This window comes from Lactuca sativa, chromosome 5 (genome assembly GCF_002870075.4).
Source record: "Lactuca sativa cultivar Salinas chromosome 5, Lsat_Salinas_v11, whole genome shotgun sequence".
In the NCBI taxonomy this organism is placed as follows: domain Eukaryota; kingdom Viridiplantae; phylum Streptophyta; class Magnoliopsida; order Asterales; family Asteraceae; genus Lactuca; species Lactuca sativa.
In genome coordinates this window covers 235570534-235587321 of record NC_056627.2, presented here as the reverse complement: position 1 = coordinate 235587321, position 16788 = coordinate 235570534, and the positions used below count along the sequence as shown (strand labels likewise).

The 16788-nt window shown below is 31.5% G+C and overlaps 1 protein-coding gene across 2 annotated transcripts; it reads right to left on the bottom strand.

The window, feature by feature from the left end:
* Positions 1-934: 934 nt before the first annotated feature.
* Positions 935-13938, bottom strand: LOC111887190 (phospholipase D alpha 1). Of its 2 annotated transcripts, XM_023883343.3 has the most exons (4): positions 13561-13938; positions 3910-3957; positions 1782-3672; positions 935-1695 (listed from the first exon to the last, which is right to left on the bottom strand). In XM_023883343.3, the coding sequence occupies exons 1-4, from the start codon at positions 13639-13641 to the stop codon at positions 1262-1264; spliced, it is 2454 nt and encodes an 817-aa protein (XP_023739111.1). In that variant the 5' UTR covers positions 13642-13938; the 3' UTR covers positions 935-1261. The 2 variants fall into 2 exon arrangements, with proteins under 2 accessions (XP_023739111.1, XP_023739112.1); XM_023883344.3 differs by lacking the exon at positions 3910-3957 and having other exon boundaries at positions 13561-13937.
* Positions 13939-16788: the final 2850 nt, after the last annotated feature.

Sequence of the window (16788 nt, the reverse complement as noted above, 5' to 3'; positions counted from 1 at the left end):
AGTACCCATAGGAAGCATCATATCATTAACCCAATTCCGTGCTGATTTACCAGTAAAGATACCCGACGATTCAAGCTCCCCATACTACTTATCCGACATTTCCCCTATGCGAATAGGATTTAATATCTTCACAAGATAATCAAATTGGGTCGATTCATCCCCTCCTTTTATCCCCCGATGCCAATGAAAATTCCGTCCCCCTGAATCCCATTATTCACTTACTCGAGCATCTTGATTAAAGGCTAAAGCAAAGAGCCTCTTGAACCGCTCCCTAAGAGAAATATCCAAGCACCAAACATCCTTCTAGAACCTTGTTTGAGTCTCATCCTCCACTACTATACACATAGAATTAGAAGGAATACAACCATTCTCATGGAGATGATTAATGGATCCTACAATCTTTTGCCAAACACCCCTTCCAGTTCCTATTCTCGAATCGTCCGAAAAACTACCACTTTTCCATGACAAAATTTGACAATTTTAACCCAAAAAGCTCCATTGTCATTAAGAAACCGTCACTTCCATTTATAAAGAAGGCCGATGTTAAAAGCATCCAAACTACCAACCCCAAGACGTACAAGTTTCTTTTAAAAAGTAAAAAATTACTATAAGGGTTTATAGTTTCATACGGGGATAATGACTTAGGAGGGTAATAACATTTCCAGTTTGTCCATATTATAGGTCCCTAACGTATTATTTGTGTATATTACACCATTAAGGTTGTTATAACTGTTTAGAAATAATCAATTTTATTGGTTTCTTCCTGTTAAAAGGACTATTTGTAAACGGTTATAATAACCTTAATGGTGTAATACGCACAAAAAATACGTTAGGGGACTAAAATGGACAAACATGAAATGTTATTACCCTTCTAAGTCATTATCCCGATATAGAAACCATAACAAGACATTATAAACCCATAAGTAGCCACCAATACACATCAAATACAACATATCAATTAGAAATATCATCTGAGCCTTTACAATCATTTTTCTGAATAACTCAAACTCTTATTCATTAATTGTTATTTCAAACTTAAACATGAACATATTACATAAAACCATAATTAGAACTCACTCGTAATGCCAACATAAAAGATTGAAAAAGTAAAATTACAAGTAAAACCCCATAAACAAGAGCAGACCCAATTCTGTACCCTACAAACATGACAATTCGTCGCAGTTTCTAGGTTTTAGGAAAGGGTATTTTAGTCTTTTTCTCACACCAATCACAAGACCCCCAATTTTGTACCCCCTTTTTCTTAAGTAGTTAGAATCGGAGGCATGTAGCTCGCTAAGGTACCAAGAACCCTAGCCTTTGTGTCAGGGAAGTACTCCGACCCCGGCAGCTCCGTCACATCTCCCTCCTCCGTGACTCCGACGGGGTAACTGAGCAGGTGCCCCGGCAAATCATGGTCGAGCCTCTCAGAACAATAAAGATCCCAGTATTTCATCGATATCTGGTTCACCTTTCGGATGCAATCCAAGCTCTCCGGACATGAAAAACAGTCGTCAAGAAGCCCCATATGCTCGTACCACAAAGACATCCTGAACCCATGAATCTGACCCCTCGCCTGCTGTCTTTTTGATAGATGACACGGCTGAAACGCCCCCATTGCTATCTCAGAATCTCGAGCTCCGTCCATCGATCTCTGGTTAATATTCGCTGATCCAACGATTATGTACTCGTCATCGACTACAAAATCATCAATATTTCTCGCATTAATCAGTGAAAACGAAAACAGAGTATGAGTAAGAATATTAGTATCACTATGCACTTACCGATCATCATCTTGGCATGCACGTAGATCATGAACCGGCGTGCTTCCTGAGCTCGCTGGTAATTAGTATCCTGATCAGGCTTCTCCGACGGTATATACTCGTTAGGTTTCTTGATTTCCCGGTTGCCGAGACAAAAGAATGTTAAATAATCCCTGGGGTTCGCCACGATGTGCTTCACTTTCAGAGCGTGAACGATATCAGTATACATCATCTGCATCGTTCTTCTTTGCCAATCCAGTATGGCTTGTACTGATGCACCCTCCGGCTCACCCTCGGGCCACATTGGCAAGACGACGTACACCCGGAAGTCCTCTCCGGCTTCGATTTTGCTCACGATTTTAAGCGACAGTTCTTTCGGGATTAGATGTAAGGCGTTGATGTCTTCATCTTTAATGTCGTTTGAGTTCCAGCCATATGAACTTCCGAGAAAGTACTGGTTTTCGATGTAGATGAAGTTTTTTGCTCGGCGGATGGCGTTGATGTACCCGTCTTGAATGCTCCGATCAATAATGTTATCTTTTCCGCTTATCAACCCAGCACGTGCTGCATCCTCGGGTTTCTCAGGGAACCCAAATGCAGCGCCACCGTCAATTGACCGGAACAACTGAACATTCCATCTATCATGGTCATCTGGTAACATCACCGGCGATGGAGGAATTATGACGTGACTAAGATCTCTTACGTCGTTCAGTAAATCCTTCCCGCCTTGCTTGAGCCACCGCTGCTCAAAATTGAATAACACATCCCACGCGATCGGACCTTCAAGCTTGCAATGGATGTCATGCCAGGGTTCCCGAGGTCCACCTTTCTTCACTGATGAATTAGGGAAATTAGGTTGGTGGAAATCATCATGGTGGACGGAATCAAGTGTTCGGAAAAGGGAATGGAATGGGGTATCGTATCGTCCATTACAAAGATCGATTCCGCCTATAAAACTCACTATACGCCTCTTCTCATGGTTATTAGGTAATGGAGCGTCAACAACCACAATCTTTTGATGATGAGTTAACATCAATGAAATCTGGATGTTTTGGACGAGACTACGTCCATCATCCGGGTTACGAGGACACAGTATACAGTTTACTTCCGAGCCACGGAAGTATGCGCCTGTGTCCTCATCATGGGTTGCCATGAACCCATTTTTAAACAAACCGTCAGAAGTTCGGTCATCCCAAACAAGCATCAACACCCGAACACCCTCACTCGCCTTTTTCTTTAACAATTCACCAAGTGTCATATCCCCACCGGGCTTCGGCCTTCTTAAATCCCTAATTAAACTAATTTCCGTGTAAACGGACCATCCCGTTATATAAATCAAGTGTTTCGCATTCGAAATAGCATCGAAAATGTCCTCCCAACATCGGTGTGGTTCGTAGTACTTGCCTCCGGTTAACGGTATTTTTGGTGTGAAATTATCGGGTAAGTGCGCGTCTTGATAAAGTGTAACCCTACATCCGTTTCTTTGTGGAAAGAACGTAAAGGGTACCCCCGGGAATTTTACACTTTGTATCCCCCGAGACCATTGGCATTCTCGTTCGACTTTAAAGAAGTGTACCTTTACATGGATTCTTGAATGCCCGTGGATTGACTTGCCACGGTCATCCACAAGTTCGAGCCATTCATCGATTACTTCTTGGTTAAGTAGTTTGATAACCGGGACGTAGGCGCGTCCGATTACAGTTGCGCCTATTGGGTCGTCTTCTTTGACCGTAAAGATGACATTGGAAGCCATGTGGGCACAGTAGATGTGAAATGACTCGAACCATCGTGGGTTCGAGTCATGTTCCAACATTCGGGTTCGGCCCACTCGAGCTTTTTCTAGGTCAACGGTTGCGTAAAGACTTGCCGCGTTGTTCTTTAACCCCACCACATGCTCTAGTCCATCCACAATCTATACAAAATAAAAAACAAAGGTTACATAATTATTTGCTAAGTAAAAGATGAAAATATAGTTCTATAGGTTTTGTGTAATTCTTTTTTATATAGTTGAGGTTGTCAAAACTTATGTGTAAAGTTCTAAACACATGTTCAAGTACTAGACCAACTCAAATGATCTCACTTTTTATCCAAAGAAGAATAACTGGTTTCTGGGGCAAAAACCGTCAAATGTATGAACAAACATATTTACATATTTCATTGATTTGGAAATCCGTCGGCCCAAAATCCATAGAGAGACCTGAATTTGAAAGTTTTCAAGAAATATCAAGTTGAGTTTTTATTTCATTTTTTGCTTTTATGTAAAACGTATAAAATTGAAGTTTCCTACCGGTGACCTATACTTTTTCATTTATTTATTCTAATTTGATAGCATATGTAAAATAACAAGTTCTAAGTTTTTACACTGCATTCCTCCAGAAAAGATAAAGAACAAGATGATTAATGTTCAAAGTAATTAGTCTAACCTTTTTTTTAAATGGTTAAGTGTTATCAATACACATTATTCAAGTGTCTATCCATCTCCTTAACTCTTACAACCTTTGAGTTTCCCAAATTGATGTTAGAGTTATTTCACGTTACTCTTATCCCTTCATTATGTTTCTATATTGAATGTTGATTTCTCTATAGATAGAGATCATCTATGTGTGTTTGATATAGATAGGTTAGTTGGTCTATGTTTTTCAATAGGCTACCAACACGATTTTCTCAATATCATAAGGATCAAGCCTAAATTTCTACACGGACATGTAACCAGAGTATGATTCTATTATATATCTAAGTGCTATCATATAAGTCGTCTTTCTTTTATATTAATGTCTTATATAACTTTTAATTGAAATAAGAGGACTAACATGCAAATATGAACATAAAATATGAAAAGATGACTTTCGTACCATAAGTATCCATATATTGTGTTTATGAAAAAATAAAAATTGTTACTGATTCATCATATATAGTTTATTTATTTATTTATTTATTTTTATTTATTTATTTAATTTTTTTGGGTAGTCCATCATGGCAAACTCGAATTTTTGGCTTTGGATGTCACCGAAAAGAATTATTTGTCATGGATATTGGATTCTGAAAGTGAAATACACCTAGATGCTTATGGAATTTGTAACACAATCAAAGACGGAAACACGTCAACTGATCAACCAAATGCCAAAGCAATGATTTTTATTTGTCATCATCTTCATGGGGGATTGAAGAGTGAATATGTCATAGTTAAAATCCATTTTCCCTTTGGAAAAAATTAAAAGAGAGTTATAAACTCCAAAACACGGTGATACTCCCAAAAGCTCGTTGTGAATGGATTGCAAGATCTTAAATCAATGATTGCAAGATCTTAAATCAGTGGGTGATTATAACTTGACGATGAGGGAATGCTAGAGAAAACATATAGTTAATGATGGATAGCTCGCCAGGGACTTCTTTACTTGTCAGCAAGAAAGCGCATAAAATAATGCGATTTCTCGGTCGAGAAAATTCAACTTGTGGATTGGAACTATGCGGTGAAAAGATAACCGATGAGGAAATCCTAGAGAAAACATATTCAATTTCTCATGCATCAAATTGGCTCATAAAACAACAATATCATGAAAATGATTTTAAGAAAAATCATGAACTTATTCCATGTTTACTTGTGGCAGATCAAAACAATGAGATTTTGATGAAAAAACTTGAAGCCTGCCCAAATGGTTGTACCTAGGGGCGGAGGCAGGATTTTAATATAAGGGGGCTTTGACAATCAAAAGTTATTAAATAATTAGGAGGGGCTATGAACAAAATTTGATGAATCGATAGGTTATAAATCAGTAATTAAAATAAAAATAAATGTGATGGAGGTGGTGTGATTAGTAGGGCTCAATTTTGATTATCTCTTATATGCTATTGCATTCATTGTTTTTTCACTATAACATTTGTTTTTTAATAAATAACCTATATATTAAGTTGAAGTGGATGTGAACCTAAGTATGATGATATGAATTGCAAAGCTAAAGGGTATAATATGTAATATTCAGCAAAATAGATATGAAAATAATCGGTAAAAATAAAATTGAATTTAGTCTTTTGTAGTTTGCTCAAAAGCAAATGCACAGTAAAAAGTCTCACAAACACCCTACAAATTAATATATATAATTAGGAGGGGATGGACATTATTAATAAACTATGGGCTAAATATTTGATTCATATTCATTTTATCTCCAATATAATTGAGTTTATTAAAACATTGGCAAGGGCAGGACATCCGGCACTCCCCCACTGCCTCCGCCACTGGTTGTACCCCATTCCCTAAAGGGATTATGATAACACATCATTTTAATAACTATAATTGTGGCCGCAGTGTGGTAGAGGACATGGCTATGGTGGTGGAGGTGGTGGAGGCAAATATCATGGTTGTGTTCATGTTAAGAACACAAAAGATCATAAAAATGGCATGAGATGGCAAGAGAAGGGGGAAATGAAAGATGATGAACCAAGTGGAAAAGGTAAATAATTAGCTGCAAGTATTTGGTATCATTTTGGAGGCAAAATTTATTGGGCACATAACTTTTATATGGAGAACCAACTCGTGAAACTTTAGAAACAATCTCTTAAGAATAAAAGAAAAAATAGGAACACAATTTTATTGGGCACATACCTTTTATATGGAGAACCAATAGAAACACAATTTCTTTCGTTGGCGATTTCCTTCTTGATTAATGATAAGCTTAAGATAAATTTATGAATTAAGATGTATTACTTTGAGTTAAATCATATACTTTTGCAAAATTTGACATGCTTAAGTGTTTTATTGATATGATTATACGATGGTTTTAAATTAGCTATGAGATATTTTATTAGGCCAGAAGGAGTGACCCTCGCTAGAGACTCACCTCCAACTCGTTAAGATTGCCAAACCCATTCCCTTCAAAGTGTTAAGGAGGTCGCCAAAATATCTCGCCAGCCATATAGCAAGAGGAAAGAGAGAATGAAGAGAAGACAAATGGCTTTGATTGGCTTGCTTTTTTTTCTTTTTGGTTTTTTTTTTTAAATTAAAATAACACAAATATTTAATGTTACCACTCCTTACCTTTTATAACTTGTATGTTACCACTCTTTCTATCCTATGTGACAACATGTTAAGCATATTACCACTCCCTACAGCCTTAACAATCATGAAAATACATGTTTTGAAATATGGATTCTCAACACTTAGCGTATAATTGTAAATGTATATATCTCGCAAATACTATAACTATACACACCATACAAAGGCACACGAGATATTTTTCTCAATTAACAATGCAATATAAAAATTTTAATATGAATATATGATATTGGGTAGCACAATATTGATGGAAGGCCCAAAAAGGAGAAAATATATTATTGTATGCATGGGCGGATAAAGGGGTATCCTGAGATACCCCTTAAAAAAAATTCGACAGTGTAATTTTTTTAGAAAATTTTCGTTTTATGTAGTATATATATATATATATATATATATATATATATATATATATATATATATATATATATATATATATATATATATATATATATATATATGCATCATTTCACTTATTAGCACAAACAAATAGCTATTGTACTGGTAAAGGTGTTTGCTTAATTAAACAAGGGTACTAGGATTAACTCTTGCTCCTTAAAAATCTTTTGTTTACATTTTTTTTATTATTCCAGCTATTCAATCCCACATTGTCAAACACATGTAAACTCAGTTATTTTCATTTATTATGTTTACCACATTGTCAAACACATGTAAACTCAGTTATTTTCATTTATTATATAAACATGTTATCATTTATTATATAAACATGTTATCATCATACTTCATTTGATATTTACTTTGAGTTCTACATTGATTCAAGTATCAAAAGATACTTCAACTTCATGTTTATATAACAAAACTTGAAGTTAGCTAACGATTCGATTAATGTTTGAGTTTAAAACCAAAACCAAACCGGAAACCCAAGTACAAACCTGGAAACCAAAACACTGATGGTTTTGGGTTTGGTTTGGTTCGGTTTTAAAAGTTTCAAAACCAAGACTATCGGTTTTGAGTTTGGTTTTAGGTCAAAACTGACCCGACCCGCCCTACCCCATGCTCGACCGTTGCGGTGATACTTTGGAAAAAAAATTGAAATACCCTTTTACTTTGAGCCTGAATCTGCCACTGATTGTATGAATGAATAAAGTTTCAAATTAATGATGCATTATTTTCTCCCAAATCTCAAAGAAACTTAATAAACTTTAAGATATTCGTCGAGATGTATATTATAATGAAACAACAAATGAAGGAAATGTTGAATACCTTAAGATTATCAAATTAATTTACGGTAAAAATATGTATTTAAAAATTAAGCTCTTATTCCACTGGCCTATATTATACAAATATAAGTACAACTTAATATGTGGTCAAAAACCGGAAGTTTGTAGACGATATAAATTTATTGTTTAGCATGATCGGCTACGCTATCCCAAATCAATAATGATACAAAAGATCATTATCAAATCATGTGGCCATTCCTTAAAGAGACTAAAGATCCTTCGATCTATTGATTTCATTTATTCTGCTTCCTCACACGGAAAAAAAAGCATTCATCCATCACCAAATAAAATTAGGAATGAATCACTTAATTTTCAAGAAAAAAATACAAGGGGATATATTTGGTCTAGTATATTCCTCTTGTGGACCACTGAACCACTTAGATACTTTAAGGTTTTAATCGATGCATCCACCATATATCACCACTGAACCACTTAGATATTTTATGGTTTTAATCGATGCATCCACCATATATAACATGTTTTCTTATTATCAACTCACAACCTAGCATTTACATGATTACTTGCTCAAATAATAAGATTGAGAACACAATTTTTGTATTTTCCTATGAAGACTATACATGCGTCTTAACAATGCTAGTGAATTTACTTATGAAACATTTTCTATTGTATTTATGTTATAGTTAGCGTTGAACATTCGGTATGTAATGTTCATACACAAAATATCCTTGCTGAATCACTTATCAAACGTTAGAGTTCATTGCAAGACTGAACTTATAAGCGGAAAATACACAATTGTTACTTTAGGACATGTTTTTTGCATGCCGAAACATTAATTCACAAAAGGCCAACAAGTTATCATACTTCCTCCCTCAATATTATTGATTTTTCACTAGGAACCACATTCCTATTTAAGAATTCTTTTTGTTGTAGGGCATATGTTCTAGTTGCTCCACCATCCCCAACTATACTCAAACATTAAAATCATCCATGGGATACTTCTAATCACTAGTCTAATGATTTTGAAAAAAGAATTTTTAAAAAATAAGATGTTTTAGATACCAAACATGATTTTCAAAGATTAAAAGTTTTAAAAAAAAATATTAAACATAATATGATACAAATAGAGATGATTCAAAATATTTTTGATTAAAAAAATATTATGATTCAATATGTTTATGATCCTTAACTTGTTATCATCTAAAAATATTTTGATTCAAATATTTAATGATCCTTAATTATTATATTTTTTATGATTCAAAATTAAATGATTCAAAAATTATAATGATCCAAATGTTGTATTGAACAAAAACTTTATTTAATTTAATATATTATGATCTAAAATAAAATGATCCAAAAATGTATGATGTATAATATTGTTATGATTCAAAATACCATGATTCAAGAATAATATGATTTAAAAAATAATAATGAAAAATATTATGATTCTTAATATTCTTCTTATTTAAAATTTTATAATTATTAAACATTAAAAACTCAAACCGATATTTAGTTTAAAAAATAAAAAAATAATAAAAACAAAAAAAGACCATCCTATATATAGTAAATATATTAAAAAAAAGAAAAAAAAGATTTTTTTAACTCGAAAAAAATAGAAAAAACAAAAAAAAATATAAAAATATTAAAACCTAGCATATATCTACTTAAGAAAAAAAATTGAAGTTTTTTTTAACGAAGAGTAAAAAATAATAAGAAAAAAAAGGAATAAAAACCAAAATAAAGGAAAAATAAAAAGGAAAACCCATGTAAATGACATTCTATGGACGTTCATCGCGCATGATTATTCCATCGATTCCGTATTACATTCAATGCACGTGCGAACGCGTCATGACAAAGTAAACGGGTTTGACGTTTATGACATTGACGAAATGTTTGGTGAGTAATAGTAGTCACGGTTCCTATAAAATTTGGGTTCTACCGCATTGGGACTATATATAAATATATATATATATATATATATATATATATATATAGAGAGAGAGAGAGAGAGAGAGAGAGAGAGAGAGAGAGAGAGAGAGAGAGAGAGAGAGACTATGTTTCGTTTTTATCTCGTCTGACGATTACATATGTAGTAAACAAAAATCAAATATGATAAAATTAACATATTATCATTACAAATTTAATATATAATATAGGATATCAACATATATATATATATATATATATATATATATATATATATATATATATATATATATAATTATAAATTAATAATAATAAGAATATATATTATACTGTTGGATAGACGAGTTACATTTATAAATCGCAAAACTCCAAAAAAACATTTAATGTATTAGATGATGTATAATCTTACACTAGGCGTATGACCCATTTTTATATGGGTTAATTAAAAAAAATTAAATATAAAAGTCTAAATTTTTGAAAATTTTGAATACATAAAAAATAAGAAAAATAATAAATTATTAAAATTGATTTTTTTTATCTTTTAAATTCAAATAAATAAACAAAATAAACTAATGAACTTTAATTTGAAAATTTTGAAATAAGAAAATAATTACATTAATAAAACTGATATTCATTTATTACTATATTTATTGTAATTATTATATTAAAGTATTATGTGAAATTTATTAAAAAAGAAAAAAACCTATAAAATGACATGTAGAAAAGATATTAATTCAAAATAACCATAAAATGACATTTGACAAATTAAATGAGAGTGTAACATGTAACAAAAAAAATTCTTTATTTATTAAGATAGATTTATTTATCATTACGATAAATTATTACCACTTTTGTGCTTAAAAACATCTAATTAGGTTTCATTCTAAGAAAATTTTGAACAAAGAATCAATTTCAAAGTTGTTTAAAAATATGAAAAAACAATAATTTGGCTGAAAATAGTATTGGTCCGATCTTCCGTTTAATTCTATCAATTCACATGGAGTTTTACATATCGCCAAGTTGCAATAAATTTATTGGTCTATCTAATGATCTTTTAGTTTTATTGATTTGGATCCACATTGCTATCATCTTACAGTTTTAAATATTCTGAAGGTATATTAAGATTATTAAGAAATATTAAAAACATAAACATTTTGTTTTTAATTGTCCTTTATAAAATATGAGGTTTATTAACGATCCGTCTAGAAGCACATAAACTTGTTTATTAATAATCTTTATAATTTATAATATACGGGATCAAATTGATCCTAATTTGATAAATTTATCTGTTTTTTACGAATAAAATAAAATGAAAACCATATATTCCTATTATTTGTGGTGTGTTGTACTCATGGCCATAAATTTTAAGCAGCAAAACCACACTAAAACCGTACAACCCCTCATACAAACATCTAAGTTTTTATTTAACTAAACTTTATAAATGGTCCATATGATTTATCTAAAATTGTCATTTTGGTTCAAAAAAGTTTGGACTAGTACGACAGGTCTAAAATTTTCATTTTGCTGCTTGTTTGGTCTAATTTGTTTTGATTTTTTCAAAATCACTGATTTGCCTCTGTTAATATGATTTTTTTTTTCTTATTTGTTTTTCTGATTTTCATATTTAAAAAAATAAAAAAAATTAAAATTAAAAATAAATAAATCTCTCTCTCTCTCTCTCTCTCTCTCTCTCTCTCTCTCTCTCTCTCTCTCTCTCTCTCCTCTCTCTCTCCTCCAGATGAACACACAAACAATAATAAAAAATCTAACATACAAGAACACATAAAAAATTATGAATTCCCTAAATCCTAAACTTGTAACCATGAAAGAGATCGAGTTCTGTGGTTTAGAATGGAACCCCAAATATATATAAATCCAAATACTCACACAAAGATACATCGATTTGTATAGTTGGGATGTGAGGCGAAGTATTAATCGTCATCTGAACACATGAAGTCTCTCCTTCTCCGTCTTCAAGATCTGATGGACACGGTCTTCAAGATCTGATGAGCATGAAGGGGTGACAACAAGAACACTCAAAATGTTTATATCTCGATGATGGTTAAGGGTGATAAATCTTCTTCTTCGGCATGAGCATTTTCATCTGAAACCCTAAACGATGGCAAACCCTAAAAACTAGAAGGGTGGCGACCGAAACCCTAAATACAAGCACACACGAAACCCTAGCGACACACCATCTCTGATATGTTTCGTCCTCCATCATTTCGTCTTTCGATCTAGCAATGATTTTTAGGGGTGATGAAACAATTCAAGTTTAGGTTTAGGTTTCATAGTAGAAATTGATTCAGGTGGTGGTGAAGGGCCTTGAAACACCGGCAAGGGTTTCAGATCGACTGTGAGAGAGATAATCGGAAAAGGACAAATGTGGTGGTGCTCTTTCAGATCTTCACGAGATTGCTATGCAGTTGATGAAGGCCATCGGACGAAGATACATTGATGATGGCCATAAGCAACGGTGACATGGATTAGGTATCCAAAAAAACCACACCTTGGAAACATCCGTTCTCGCCAGATCTTGGTCCGATGTCGTCTTTTTCGACTCCAATGAATGCGCTGGCAAGTGGGAGATTGAGGTGCGCTTCAAATTCAAGACATTGTGGTGAATTTGGAGCAGGGCAATTGCCATCGATTTGTGGATTTATGTTTACACAGTAAACACACACTCAAATACGAGAGAGAGAGAGGGAGAGAGAGAGAGAGATTTATTTTTATTTTTTTAATTTTTTAAATCTGAAAATTAAAAAAACAAATAAGAAAACAAAGAAAATCATTTTAATAGGGGCAAATCAATCATTTTGAAAACATCAAAAGAGACTGGACCAAACAAGCAACAAAATGAAAATTATGGACCTCTGGTACTAGTGCAAACCTTTTTGGACCAAAGTGACAATTTTAAGCAAACCACGGGGACTATTTGTGCAATTTAGTCTTTTTATTTTCTTTAAAACTGCTCAAAAGGTTTATTATTATTATTATTATTATTATTATTATTTTTTCTGATTTTTGTTTTCGTTTTTGTTTTAATTAAATATTTGATAAAACTATAAAAATAATTTATTATAGCTTATAAACTAGTTTTTTTCTATAAACTTAGGTTGAGATAGAATAGTTAGTTTATAAGATTAGTTTTTAAGGTAGTACGCCTAAAATAACTCTAAATTAGTCTATCAAATTAAGATTCTTAGTTTTATTAAGAATGATAAATACCTTTTAACCAAGGTTATGCAAAAGACGAAACCATTGACTTAATAGATTCATATTATAATACAACATAAATATACCTAACCCAATTCAATATTACACTACTTAATTCAAACCCAAAATTTTGAATAACTACAGATTTGGTGTGTTTCCTGCTAAAGAGATGCTAAAAACCTGGTGAACCCTTGACCATCTACAATTTTCAAAGATTATATATAACAATTTACTGTGTTTTATCACGATTTCAACACATGATCAACAAATCATATCCTTGAACATGAACCAGTTATACCTCCTAATGAGAGAGAGAGAGAGAGAGAGAGAGAGAGAGAGAGAGAGAGAGAGAGAGAGAGAGAGAGAGAGAGAGAGAGAGAGAGAGAGAGAGAGAGAGAGAGAGATTACTAACCTTATGAAGCAAATTGGACTTGAGTTTGTCTACTTCAAAGATTGTGGCGTGAAGTGTTCCATGTAGCAATATTTGGGCCATCTATCCCCACCTTCAAACACCTTAATTAATCTCTATATCTCCTATGTATATGTGTATGGAGAGAGAGAGAGAGAGAGAGAGAGAGAGAGAGAGAGAGAGAGAGAGAGAGAGAGAGAGAGAGAGAGAGAGAGAGAGAGAGAGAGAGAGAGAGAGAGATGTATATTTACAACAAGTGGTAAGTTTAAGCCAACGAAGAAGAAGAAGAATAAAAAGCAAGAAACATCAAAGAAATTGTGGAAGTGTATTAGGTGAGAGATCAAGAAACAAGCCCCATATGTTTGACGTTCAACTATATCACTCTCCCTATATATAAGCTTCTTATGTGGATATCATGTTATAATGTTTAACGCCACATCTAATGAAGTAAACATTATTTATAACGACATCTGCATCGATATATATATATATATATATATATATATATATATATATATATATATATATATATATATATATATATATATATATATATATATATATATATATATATATATATATATATATATATATATATATATAGGTTAAGGTTCATTTGAGACCATTCTAATTTTGTGAAATCGTGAGACCAAATCTAAAAATAATTTTAAAATGCAAAATAAATGGGAAAATCCAAAAATTCTTTTTTTTTTTAAAATATTATTTTCGGAACTTGAATTAACTAAAAAAAAATCCCGTTTTTTTTTGAAAAATACGTGAAATATTCTAATAGAATATTACACTAACATATTCTAAAAAATAATTTTAAAATGCAAAATAAATGGAAAAATTTAAAAATTCTTTTTTTAAATATTATTTTCGGAACTTGAATTAACTAAAAAATAAAAATAAAAAAAATTCTATTTTTTTTGAAAAATACGTGAAGTATTCTAATAGAATATTACGCTGTACATATTCTAAAAAATAATTTTAAAATGCAAAATAAATGAAAAAATCCAAAAAAAAAATTTTTAAATATTATTTTCGGAACTTGAATTAACTAAAAAAATTAAAAAAAAATAAGAAAGAATAAAAAAAATAAAAAAAAATACGTCTCACGGTCTCACAAAATTAGACCGTCTCACATGAACCTAACTCTCTCTCTCTCTCTCTCTCTCTATATATATATATATATATATATATATATATATATATATATATATATATATATATATATATTTATATATATGTTGGTTCCCTTGAAATAAAAAAAAATTAGAGATTGTGAGATATGTGTATAACCGTTTGATGTGCTTATGTTTGTTTCTGAAACTATGTGGTGACATATTTTTAATTATATTAGTAACTTATTAAACTAACGCTGTTAATTTACGATTGTGGGCTATTGTTGTAATTTTATAAAGATTGATATGAATTTTACAGACTATGATACTGTAACCGCTTATTCGTTTCTTTTCTTTCTCGATCAAAGTCTCACTTCGAACTCTCAGGAAACCTTCTTTTTCTTTCTTTATCGCATTTTGCCATAGTTTTCGTTTCTTACCTGTTTTTGAGAAATCAATAAATGTCATCAGGAGAAAATATAAATGAAGTCGCATCTTCGTTAATCGAAATGAAATGTTAGAATGCGAGTTATTTTTCATTTTATTGATAATGCATGTTTTTGTTAATTAGTTAACTGTCGTTTTATGTTGATAATGATGTTTTTTTGTTTTGATTCAGTAGGTTTTTCGTCATTTGAACTTGATTTTGATGATTGTCTTGTTTAGAGTTGATATGTTTTTTATTATGTTTGTTTGTGGTGGTTTTTGATGTAAGTTTTTGTTTATATTTTCACAGATAAGAATTTCAAAAGAAACTATGTTCGAAAAAAATTCAAAAATAAAAAAATATCGAATGCGGTAGAAGTGCTGTTATTTCCGAAAGTACAGTTCAAAAAAATTATCTATGATTAGAAGTATAAATAAACATATAACTTAATGTTTGAAGTTATTTGTTGTAATCATAACTGATTTTTTGATTTTTTTAGTGTATTAAACATAACATTTAGTTATATGTTTATTTCTATTTTTAATCATAGATGATTTTATACGTTTGTTTATAATCATTGGTAAATAGTAATGATAAATGTATTTTTATGTATCAAACATGAATATAAAGTTATTTTTGTAATCATAAATGATTTTGTGGTTCTTTTAAGTGGATTGTATATAACATTTAGTTATATTTTTATTTATTGTTCTAATCATAAATGATTTTATACGTCTGTTTATAATCATTAGTGAATAATAATGATAAATGTATGTTTTGTTTTTTACTAACACTATGTTTGTAATGAAAATTGTAGTTAAAAAAAAGGAATGTAGATAGCTCAATGAAGACATAATCATCTTCCAAAAGAGAAAAGGCGAATGAGGTGTTGCAAACACGTTCAAAGACATTCGAAAAAACAGTTATTGAACAACCAAAAGTGAAGCTGAGGGTTAAGGTCAAAACTGTAAGTAAGAAACGTGAACTATCTGATGAAGACGATTCAGATTTTCAGAGTCGTCCTGGATCTTCAAAGAAACCAAAAAGAGAAACTAAAGTTTTCAAGAAAGATAAAAAAAGCTGATGTTAAAAAAGAATTTCCTTCATTGAAGAATAGATGTTCATCCGGTTTATTGTTGGGTGTTATTCAAGGTTTAAGTAGAGAACAGAAGGATTGTGTTAGGGCTATGGGATTTGGGAGTTTGTTAGGGATGAAGATGATTGACGTACTATTGAAGATTGTTTATTATGTTCTTGATCATTTTGATTTTGAATCTTTGAAGGTGGAGTTTGATAATTGTCAAATTAGTGTTGATAGTAAGTCTGTTCAAGAGATGTTAGGATTACCATCTGGTGGCTCATTACTTTCAAACATGGATTACATTTCGGAGAATAAAGAAGAGAGTTGTATGTTTGAGTGGAAGAAACAGTATGAAAACATTGATAAATTGAGATTGAAACAGCTAAAGAATGAACTTGTTCAAACTAGTGCTGCAGATGACAACTTCAGAATCAATTTTTTGGTTCTTTTTATTAATACTTTATGCGAGTCTACAAGCATGGGTAAATGTAATCTGAATCCATTGTATTTAATTTGAAGAGATACTGATTTAAGTAACATTAACTGGTACGATTACATTGTGGATTGTTTGGTAAGGACGAAGAAGGTTAACAATCCAG